Genomic DNA, 12,311 nt, shown 5'->3' on the forward strand with positions numbered 1-12,311 from the left:
TCTTGCATCATAGAATCATGCCTCTCAAGTTTGGCCAACAGTCAGCTTTGCCCTGGTGATCATTTTTGGACTTTAGACCTTGACTTCAAAGGCTTTTTTTCAAAGAATTATTTTTCTTTTACTCTATGAGCAGAAACTTTATAAGGGACAAACTTCTCTCTCCCTTTCTCAGGATACTTGAAGAAAGTTTCTCTTTGGCTATAGTCTAAGAGTGGATACACATGAATTAGTGGAGAGAGAGAGAAGATAATTCTCATTTATTAGGCACGTAGGTGAGCAAGGGAGTGACACAGTGTGAGGTTGTCTTTTTTTTCTCTCATTTAATGCTCATCACAAATCTATGAGGTAGATATTATTACTTCCACTTTACTGACAAAGGACTAGGAGAGCACGGATGATATATATTGAACGCCAGTATGTGAAAGCCCTTAGCACTGGGCTTGGCACATAGTAAACATTAAACCAATGTTAGTTCCCTCCCACTCACTTAATAATAATCACCAATATTTATTGAGCAGTTTACTGAAACATGCCATTCATTATTAAGTACTTTAAATAATTAACACATTTGAGTGTTTTAGTAACCCCATGAGGTGGGTACCAATATTAATACCAATTACAGATAAGGAAAGTGAGGCAATAAGAGGTTAAATAACTCACTCCAAGTCATGGTGTCAGAGATAGAATTTAAATGCAAATAGCTGACTCCAGAGCCAGCTGTCCTAACCCCTACCCTGTGACATCTAAAAATAGTGATGCTTATAGTAATTATCTATTTTTTACATTTGGGTTTTTTATATCTGAATAATTTGTTATAAAATTAGAAGACTTAAAATTAGTAAAAAAAAAAAAAAAAAGGAAGATGATGGAATAATTCTTTCCATGCCTGATGCCTATAAATCAGAATAATATTGTTTCCTTTTCATAATACGATATTTTGAAATTCAGGCATACCTCTGCTATTTGGTCATGACAACAGTACAGGTCCACAGTTTTTAGGCTTGAGGTAATTAAGGTTTTATCTACATGACACAAAGCATATTTGGAATTGTCCCCTTTTTTCATCACTTTCGTCCCTCCTATAAATATTAAATGCCTATCTTGTGATAAGCATGACGCTAGGAGTTGAAGTTAATATAGATGCCTTGATTCATTAAAAATATATATATTTGCCAGCACTTTTCTAAGCATTTGGGATTCATCAGTGAACAAAATAAAAAATCTCTGCCTCTGTGGAGTTCAAATTATGGCAAATGTATCAGACTTTTCATTTGAGAAATTAGTTCACAGTCAAGAAGACTAGAAAAGATACCACAAACTAGGATATAATGCAAGGGATATAATTTCTATACAAATAAAGAGTAGGAGGTGATTAATTCCATGTAGGATAGGTTTGGAGGTATGGAAACAACAATTGAGCTGGGTCATGAGGGCTAAGCTGCAAACCCAAATGATTCAAACCTTGAAGACTTGCTATGTACATTGACTAAGGAAATTGACTGGCCTGCCTCCCATCTCCAGTCCTTGATTTTCGGTTAAAGGAATAACTTTGGTCCCATTCCCCAGAATCAGAGCCTGAGAAGGGACTCTTGTGCGAATACTTTATTGGTGGAAATCCATAAGGGAATGAAGAAAGAAGAGAAGCCAGGGGAAGAAGACAGCAAAATAGATTCAGGAAAAGCATGGTCTCAGCCTAATCCCACAATTTGTGCTGAAGCACAAGTTGCATCACAGACAGAGATTGTCTGTGTCTGGAGTCACAGGGGGCAGAAGGGGCATGACCTCTCAGTCACCTCAGGTTGAGGTGATTCAGTTTACATCCCCCGCCCAAGGAGCAGGTGTGGGTCATTGGCAGCCAACCCCTCCAGCAGCTGGGAGCTGGGGACATGAGCCTGGTAAAAGGGATCTGAGAATGTCACCAACAACATCTGTAAAAGGAGCCTAGGACACCTGGAAGGTATAGGTAGGGATGTAGAGATGTTGAGAATATTTGAACGGCAAGTGAGGGGAGAGAGAATATTGAGAATTGGATTTTTTGGTATCTCTTTTTGCTTTGGTAGGCCATTTATAATATCTGCCACAGTCATTATTTATTTTTTACTTCATTCACTAAAAAAAATCTTGAGATGTGAGTCATTTAAATTTAGCAAAATGGAAAAGTTCGCACTGTTAGTTAGGACTCCTGATTTGGAGTTAGTTCTTGAAGACAAATACAGTGTGACTATCTTTTATTCTGATTAAAGGGAACTGCTTCCATTTTGAAGTCAGAGTCCAGAAATGTATCTTCCTGGTATAATTTAAGAGTCTTATGTCAGACACTCCTTCCCCTTTTATTTTTCCAGTGATAATGTTTTAAAATTTTTAAATGCCTTTAGGCAATACCTGCTCTTACAAGGCCTCCGTTGACCCCGCCACTGGATTTTACCTATGGCTAGATTTTCACATTCACATTAGCTGCCTGGCGCCGTAGACAGTTGAGTTTGTAAAGGCTTAGAGCGATGCAGCTAAGATTTTCTCCTAGCTAGATTCTCCTCACCTGGGATACTATGAGGTGAAAGGGGAGATGCAGAGTTGAACTCTGGTCAGATGGGATTTTGAATTTTTAAAAATATATATAATCTACAGAAGAGGGTAAGACAAATTTTAGGCTGAACGTCTTCGGATAGTCACTACTAGCAGCACACTATATCACATCACTTCTCTATCCCTGACACAGCCCTTCTCAAAATGTCTCAGTGTCATAGGAGCCGTCATTGTTTGTACTGACTCCCCATTCCTCCACTCCTCCCGCATCCTAACCGTACGGAATGCCTCGGAAGATCTACAGATTCAACTTCCAGCTCAGCACAATGTAGCTGAGGGGAGGGATGAAGGAGTGAGTGTACTTGACTTTTATGCTAGAGTGGAAATACCCCCCAAATTTTTATTTTTATTTTCAGCCTTTAAAAGTTGACTTATTCACTGTAATAATGATAAGAGATCATGTTAACTCCATTCAGCTTTACATGTTTATCCCATCTTGTTCCAAAAATGACTTAAGGCAATTATGCAAGCCACATAAATTGTAATTTTTGATCTTTCTGTGTGTTTCTAATGGAGGAAGAAGGTAGGACACTCGTTTTTGATGGTTTGATAGACATTTTGTAGAGAGAATGTTTAAGATGTTTTCAAGGCCAACTTGTACCGTCTTTGACTTTTGTTTTAATTTTTTAAAATCTCTGGGTCATTTGTGTTTCAGAATAAAACACTAAATTTTGTTCCAAAGGTTAGAAATCCTAGATTCGTTCTCAATTTCTGTAACAGAGTAGATCTATTTAACTAATAAATCGCTTGTATTCTTATTTAGAGACTTTATAGGAACATTCTAGGGGAGAAGTCCTCTTAGTCGTTTATCTGAGAAAGATGATTTTTTTTTTTTCCTGTGGGAAATTGCTTTTTTTCCTCCTGGGATGAAACTGTTAAACTTAATGGATGTTTTTTCCGAATCCCACAGGCTGGATTAAAATCTCAACATACTATATGCTGCACTTTAAATTTTATAAAGTGCTTTTAAATACCTTCCTTCAGTAAGGTGAGGCAGTCATTATTATCCATACTGCTTATAGATTAGAAAATGGAGGCAAAGGAAAAGTAACTTCTCTGAGGTCAGATGACTAATTGGTAGCAAGCCTAGATAGAAATCAGCTTGGTCCTAGGCTGAAACTTTGGAGAGAAGAAGACTTATATATGTATGTTTCAGATATCACTGGGACTTCGCCTCTGAATTTTCTCCTTGGTTAGGTTTTTGTCTGCTGCTCTTTGAAATCCTCAAGTGAGTAGTGTGATAAGCAATAGGATTATTTGCTTTCAAAGTCTCAGAAAGCACTGAGTGGGAGCATAGGTGACACTTGCACCACTCTGCTGACACAAAATGCTGTATACTGGCTCAGTGTTTTGAGAGGGACTTGAAATGGAAAACATGGTAAAAATGAAAAACAAAAAATAGCAAAATGTGACCACCCAAAGCCATGATCCAGGCTCCAGACTGATATCTGGTACACAGCTCAAGAGGAAGACCATGTAAGTAACAAAGGGACGTATGTGAGGTAGCTACAGAATGTTTTTTTTATTACTTTCCTTTGAGCCTTTGAGGTAATGATGCTTAATATTCAAGAAAAGTGAAAATCAAAAGGGAAAGGAAGCAAACAGCCCAGCCCAGTGGTGATTGGTAGAGTAATTGTGGGCATGGCCCCAGGATGATAGCAGCTTCTATTTAATCAATGTTGACAAGGCTGGGGAGAGCTGGGCAGGTCCCAAGAGGTAATGTTTTACTGGGAAATCCACTCAACCTAATTTCAGTAATGGAGGGCTGTGGAGGGGCCTGGACCGGTGCCAGTAAACAGGGCCATTAGAGCTCAGTGTAGGCGATGGCAGCTGGGAACACCGCCATCTCTCCAGCAGCACTGCAGCCGGGCTGCCTGGCTGAGCACACAAGCAGCCGCTGCTGCATATGCTCCTGGTATTTGCTCACCAACAGAATGTGCAGACGTGCTATTCTCACCCTTTCGAGGAAATGAATGGAATGCATAAAGAGAAGAGCTGCTTCCAGAATCTATTTCAGCAAGAATCAGAGAGCCAGTTAGAGTCACATATTTCAAGGACCACTGTGAAATCATCCACCGGGGTCCCCTACCACCACCCGGTTCCAAATGGATATAGAAATGACTTTTATTTTTATTGCTGACTTAATGTGGTCTTGATCTTTCTTAGGACTGGTAGTTGTGGGTCAAGAATAAGAAAACTACTAGAGTTTTCCATATTTCAAAATTTATGAGATTCATTAGAGACGTTCAACTTTGCAAATCCAAGAGAAGTGGCCTAGGAGAAAATATGCCCCTTTGGGCTGAGCTCTTCTTGTCTAGATATTACTTTTTCCTTTATCACCCCTTCTCCCACAAACAATAGTTACTAGCATATGAATTCCAAGAAGGCAGTGCTTTTTGCTTGATGTTTTCATTGTTGTATCACCACTGCACTGCATTGCATTTGAAATGCATGGCACATATCGCTTCTCGGCCTTTTGGCTAAGATCAAGTGAAATGCATGGCACATTCCCTGGTGGTGCAGTGGTTGAGAGTCTGCCTGCCAATGCAGGGGACACGGGTTCGAGCCCTGGTCTGGGAAGATCCCACATGCCGCGGAGCAACTAGGCCCTGAGCCACAACTACTGAGCCTGCACGTCTGGAGCTTGTGCTCGGCAACAAGAGAGGCCGTGACAGTGAGAGGCCCGCGCACTGCGATGAAGAGTGGCCCCCGCTCGCCGCAACTAGAGAAAGCCCTCACACAGAAACGAAGACCCAACATAGCCAAAAATAAATAAATAAAATTAAAAAAAAAAACTATTAGAAATGCATGGCACAGTGTGTAGCATGTAGTAAAGGCCCAGGACCTTTTACTGAATAAATAAATGAATTAATGAACACATTTCTTTCTTCCCTTTTGAAGCAACCTTCAACTCTGGAACATGAAGAATACATGCCTTTACTGTCATGATGTTAACTTTCTCTTTTTAAAGTAACATAGAAATGATAAAATTCATGGCAGCTGCTAGTGAACATAGTTATTTCTAAGAGGTCTTTGGGCCCAGAAGAAGTAATATTTTTGTCAAGGCTAACATGCCACGGCTGGAGAAGGGTATAGCTCTTTATCAGATTCTAACATTATCTCTTCAAATTGACTGTGATTTTTGAGAATTTATTTAATACAAATAATATTTATTAAAATTGCTCAATTTTATTTTATTAAGAGGCAAATTTTTCCCCCTTTTAGACCAAACTGCTAAAACACATCATCAGTTTTTGTTTTATTTATTTATTTGGGGGCATAGTCTATATCATAATAAAATTGGATTCCAGGGTTGATTTCTGGGGTGAAGACTGATTTTGGGGAAGAAACCCATCCTAGGTAGAATAATAATGATTCCTAGTGAGGATGCTCACTAGTCACATGATATATACACATAGATAGGAGATATATACAGTCGACCCTTGAACAACACAGGTTTGAACTGCACGGGTCCACTTATATGTGGATTCATTTTAATAGTGAACACTACAGTACTACACGATCCGTGTTGGTTGAATCTATGGACGTTGGATGTTGGATACAGAGGAACTGCAGATACGGATGAACCATGTATATGGAAGGCCCACTATAAATTATACATGGATTATTTTCACCTACACAGAGGGTCGGCGCCCCCAACCCAGTTGTTGTTCAAGGGTCAACTGTGATTTGCTTTGTGATCTTTCTTTTCCTGTAATGCCTTAACAAAAATAACAGTATTAATGTTAGGTTTTCATATTTAATATGAGTAAAAGTACTATTCAGAGCTAAACTGAAATAAGGAGAACACTTTCTGCTCTTTAACTTGCTGGATTTCAGCTGTCACATCAGGCTTTCCTCATTCGCCAGCTCCGGGCCCATTTACTTCCCTCACTTGCTTTATGTCACTTGGTACTGAAAATCCCTTTCAGTCTTTAGCTTCCACAGCCTCTTCTTAAGCAACAACTGTCTCACAGAGAGGTTGAGCCTCTAGATGGGGAATGTGATTATTTACGCTAATTGGATCATGATCACTGGAGTGCCCAGCTGGCCTCAGCCATTCATCCATCTTTGAACTCACCATGATGATCAAAGGTTTTGCATAAAATACTAAAATGTATACATATTAACTCATCTCTAGCATTTACAAATTATGTAATTAGTGCCAGAAAGGGCCAAGACCAGATTTCATATTATTCAAGACTAATCAGAATTCTTCCGTCCATTCTGAACTGCTTTTACAAAGACCAATTTTTAGACTTCATAGTCTCCAGGCCTACATACCTGTGGACCCCCTGCTATAGCTCCTACTCTGAGCCCATCCACCCTTCTTGGGCAAAGGGACGAGCTGGGAGAGCAATGTAAAATAGATGCTACCTAGATGGCTCTGTCCTAGGTTGAAATTCACTGTTGCCATTCACAGAGAGTGTGTTCCTTTATCTTGTTGTGCATCAGCTTCCCCGCCTATAAAACTGGGATGATAAAGGTAGCTGTGAGAATTAATCAAATGACACAAGTGCACTTAGAACTGTTCTAAACATGTAGGAAAGACTCAAATATGGTAGCTATAGCTAAACACTTTATACAAGGGGTCAGGAAAGTTACAATTTATGGTTCTTTCCACAAAGACCTTCTTGACCTTCTCTGGTCGAATTTGACTACCTGATATAATGGGGAAACCTGGACAAGTAGAAGACCTAGATTTTAGTCCTGGCTTGACATGAGCAAACCATATGATTTAGAGAAAAATCTCTTTATCTGAACTTCAGTTTCCTCTTCTATGAAATGAGGATGTCCATTCATTCTTTCATTCAGCAAGTATTTATTGAAGGCCTTTCCTGCGCGAGGTTCTGCACTGGACATGGGGGATTCAAAGTTGTACAAAAGTAGATACTGTCGTTACCCTTGAAGACCTATGGTTTAGTCATTGGGTGATCTTAGAGGTCCCTCTCACTGCCAATATTCTATAATTATGGATTCCATTGCCTATTAAATGTTTATTACGAAAGGCTTAAACAAGAGCGAGGGTATTTACTGGTTTTCTCACTTTTCTTCTCAATACCTAGAAGAATGTCTGGCACATTGCAGGTGTTCGATACCAATTTATAGAACAACTAAATAATTATATTTCAAATACTTGAAAGCATTTGAGAGAAAGAAGCATTTGAGAGAAAGAATATGTAGATATTGAAGCTCTTTTAATAAGGAACAGACAGCAATGACTTCCTGTCACAATAAACAGATGCATGTCAAGTTTCACTGTTTCTCCTGGGCCTAGGCAAAGAATGAGAGAAAGTGGGGGAATTTGGAAGGATTTAACCTGATTCCACTCCAGAAGTGGACGGAAACTGTGGCTATTTAAAATTATCTGGATCTTTTTTCCTTCTTTTTCTCCTTTTGAACTGTGTTCCCTTATTTCACAAATATACCTCTGTTCTCACCTTAACCAGCCTGATTTCAGCTTTTCTCTTGAGTTTCCTAATCTCCTTCAAATCATACATAATAGCTCCAAAGTTTTTATTTAGTAAGAGAGGTTTGAAGTCTTCTCTTGCTCCTGTAGCTAATCCTTCTATGTTCTTCTAGACAGTTTAAATCAATATTCTGTTTCTTTTGCAGTTTGAAGAGGGCACTAAATAGGTGGTTTCTTGGAACTGGTAAAGATGATAAACCACTGTGGGCATACCTGTAGTCTCCAAAATTTGGGCATAGCTAGGGAAATAAATAAATTATCTGAAAGAATTGAAAATTACTATAAAAAGATCTAACAAATATGGAAGCTTTCTTCTGATAGAAAATTAAATGATCCATTAGCGCACCAAAGTTCTATAATACACGAGGAACACTGCTGGTACATAGAGTATTATGAAGATCAGAACTGAGTTAGTTTCACCCAAAAATTTTTGTTGGAAAATGTGATCAGTGTGCTGGTTCTTCAAGAGTTAATAATGATCACCTTGGAGGGATCTAGCCTTAAAAAAATTCTTTATGAGTAGTAGTAGATAGCCTCACTAGGATAACTCCATTTTGAAAGTAACTTACAGTCTGTTGCAAATCCCACAAAATAAATCAGACTTAAAAACTTTGATCAAAAACAAGTCATTGTAAGGTAAAATGACCTATCATAGTTACTATTTACCAGACCAGCCTCATTTGATTCTTAAAAAAACACATCTGTTTTCAAAACGATAAGCATTTTCTGCTACTGAAGAGACTTAAAAGAATATTAATAGACAGGTGTCCAAAGAAGGAATCCCCAAAATTATATTTAGTGGCAGTGGTCTTGTTTGGATATAAATGTTCAGCTTTATCTGAATATAAATATATAGCTGACTGATTTCAAAGAAACATACATTTTTATGAGCTCTTCTAATGGTCTCCTAAAAGTTCCCCATTTCTCTAGTCTCAACATCTCTCAAGTCTTAGAAATACTTGTGTGAAATATTGACCCTTGGCTGGCATCCGGGAACTTGAATTTTGAGAGGGTTCTCACCACTTCCTAACTAAGAGTGTTCACTGTGCCTAAACTCTTTGCGCCAACAATGTGGTTTATGCTGGGCATCTGTTTTCCTCCTGGGAGTCTGGATTTGGTACATGCTAGGTAGAGGATGCCTACACAACCAGTCTCCAATAAAAACCCTGGACTTGTAAGCTCAGGTGAGCTTCCCTAGTCTATGACATCTCACACATGTCACATTTCATTGCTGGAGGAATTAAGCACATCTTGTATGAGTCCATGAGGAGAGGACTCATGGAATCTTGTGCCTGGTTTCCTCCAAACATCGCTCCATACAACTTTTCCCTTTGCTTTTTTTGGTTTTATATCCTTGCACTGTAGTAAATGGTAGCCATGAGTAGGACTATATGCTCAGTCTTGTGAGTCTTCCTAGCAAATCGCTGAATCTGGGGGGAGTCTTGGGGACCCTGGTACAGGAGTTTAGTTTAATAACAGATGTGATGTCAAGGCAAGTTCTCTTTCCATTAGCTGGCATACTAGTAAGCTGTCTGTAGTATGAAATCAGTTGACTGAGTTCTAGCAGGAAACCAGGCAGAAGAGTAATTAGAAAATCACCTCTTTCCTAAGGACAAAAATGATCTTTAAAAAGAAACAAAGTCTTTCTTATTAAGCAAAACACACTTGCCCTATGGATAAGTGTACTCATTTGGAATGTTTTTGACTGCCAGAAACTAAAAACTACTACAGTGGCTTAAAGAAGTTAGTTATTTGTCTCACATTAATAAGAAAAAGTCTGAGGAAAAGTGTCCAGGAGTAGTATGGTCGGTCACAAGTAGGTTTTTTTCTATCTCTCTGCTTCACCATTCTTAGTGTATAGTTTTTATCTTCGTGGTCACAAGGTGACTGCTACACTACCAGGTAGTTTGATGTCACAGTCATCAGGAATAGGAGAAAGTAAAGAGCAAACACCTCCTCTGGAGCCTTCCCAGGGAAGTCTGTCTCTACCGATTTGGCCATCACTGTGTGATATGGACATCCCTAGCTCCAAGGGGAGCTGAAAATGCAAGTATTTCACTTTCCAGCCTTTATAATATTAGAAATAAGGGGTGAGAGAGTTGGAATGGATGTTGAATGATCCACATAAAATATCTGTCATGATAAGTCTGACATTAATGCAAAAGAAATACATGATCGTTGTGGACCCCCCATGTGTGGATACCTTAACTGTAAGGCTGAGAGATTAAAGACCATAGTAGTTTCTCTTTAGTGAACTCCTCGCCCACAATATCACAGCTTTGTTCCTGAGCTCTTCCCTATGTGTCACTGAACAATTTCCTGTGGGTAAGCTCTTCTGAACCTGGAAATTACATTACTGAGATAGCAATAATCTCTTTTTATCTTAAATCTTTTATGAAGTGGTATGAAAAGAAGAAATGCATTGCACTATCATCTGAACAGATGAGACAAAATACTAACTCTGCTTCCCCTGCCCTAACCCTATCTGTTTTCTTCCTCAGAAGCTGTAGACGAAACCAAACCTAAGGAAAGTGCCCGGCAGGATGAGGGTAAAGGAGAAGAACTTGAGGCGGACCAAGAACATGCCTGAACTTTAAGAAATGGCTTTCCACATCCCCACTCTCCCCTCTCCTGAACCCTGTCGCTCCTCACCCTCTTCTCAACTCCTCTCTGAAGTTTCCCTTCCTGTCCTACTCACGTCTGTGAGTCTGTCCTCTCCCACCCACTAGCCCTCTTTCTCTCTGTGTGGCAAACATTTAAAAAAAAAAAAAAAAAAGCAGGAAAGATCCCAAGTCAAACAGTGTGGCTTAAACATTTTTTGTTTCTTGGTGTTGTTATGGCGAGTTTTTGGTAATGATGATCCAATCATTTTGGGAAATTCTTGCACTGTATCCAAGTTTTTTGATCTGGTGCGTGTGGCCCTGTGGGAGTCCACTTTCCTCTCTATCTCTCTCTGTTCCAAGTGTGTGTGCAATGTTCCGTTCATCTGAGGAGTCCAAAATATCGAGTGAATTCAAAACCATTTTTCTTTTCCTCCTTTTCAATGTGATGGAATGAACAAAAAGGAAAAAATTCAAAACCCAGTTTGTTTTGAAAATAAAGAAATAAAGCAAATGTGCCAATTAGCGTTAACTTGCGGCTCTAAGGCTCCTTTTTCAATCTGAATATTAATAAACCATGAGAGTAATCAAACTCCCAATGGCTCTGTGTTTCTGTTCCATCTTCTCATGAGTTGGTTTGACACACTGGGCTTCTTACATTTTATCTTTGTTCTGGCCTCCCAGTCTGACACCAACCACCCTGACAAAGAAAAGATGGATGAAACCATAAGGCTTCAGTCAGAACCAATGGCGTAGGTCCTTGATGGGGCTCTTGGGTGCTATTTTATTTTGTAGGGCTGCTGTAACAAAGTACCACAGACTGGGTGGTTTAAACAACAACAGACATTTATTTGCTAACGGTTCTGGAGGCTTGAAATCCAGAATCGAGGTGCTGGCAGGGTTGATTCCTTCTCAGAATTGTGAGGGAAGCATGTGTTCCAGGCCTCTCTCCTCAGCTTGTAAAGGGCCATCTTCTTCCTACATCTCTTCACATCGTCTCTGGGTATCTCAATAGCCAGATTTCCCCTTTTTGCCGTATTGGATTAGGGCCCACCCTAATGACCTCACCTTAACTTTATTACCTCTGTCAAATCCCTGTCTCCAAATAAGGTCTCATCTGAAGGTATTTGGGGTTAGGATTTCAACATGTGAATTGGGGGAGGAGGGGCGCAATTCAACCCATATCAGGCACTAAGACTTGCTTCTACTAAAATCACTTCAGCATATTTTCATGACTCAGGAGAAGTATCCAATGGAAAGTTACTCTAGGTTTTGCTAAGTTAAATAATGTAAGACATGCATAACTCTTAGAAACCCCCAGGCTTTTGTTTAGATAATTTATTTTTAACCCAAGTATTGACATGGTCCATTTAATTTTTTCAGTTTATTAACTTCTCTTAGACTTATCCCCACACAAGGCAGCTGACAGACTCTTGATTAGTCATAATCATTGTTCCTGCCAATGGTGATAGTACACAAAGAAAAGGTCTATATTTAGCACATCTATCCTTTTCAAATTTCCTTCCAGTTTCTGTTTTCTAATACCCTCTACCAGAAGGTAAACAGTTCCCATGAGAAACAAAACAATGTCCCTAAATCTTGAAGCATCTGATGGTGTTCTTTCTCCCTCTAAATTTCCTAAGTCAATCCTGGTACAA

General features: G+C 39.3%; 1 protein-coding gene across 1 annotated transcript in view; it reads left to right on the plus strand.

Moving 5' to 3' along the window:
* The window catches only part of GAP43 (growth associated protein 43), a 93,009-nt gene extending 81,824 nt beyond the window's left edge, over positions 1 to 11,185 (plus strand). Inside the window, exon 3 of the mRNA XM_060009895.1 lies at positions 10,555 to 11,185. Coding sequence (XP_059865878.1) covers positions 10,555 to 10,643 — 89 coding nt within the window. The 3' untranslated portion in view covers positions 10,644 to 11,185. The remainder of the gene's footprint in view (positions 1 to 10,554) is intronic.
* Positions 11,186 to 12,311: the final 1,126 nt, after the last annotated feature.

The sequence above is a fragment of the Delphinus delphis genome, chromosome 4 (genome assembly GCF_949987515.2).
Source record: "Delphinus delphis chromosome 4, mDelDel1.2, whole genome shotgun sequence".
In the NCBI taxonomy this organism is placed as follows: Eukaryota; Metazoa; Chordata; class Mammalia; order Artiodactyla; family Delphinidae; genus Delphinus; species Delphinus delphis.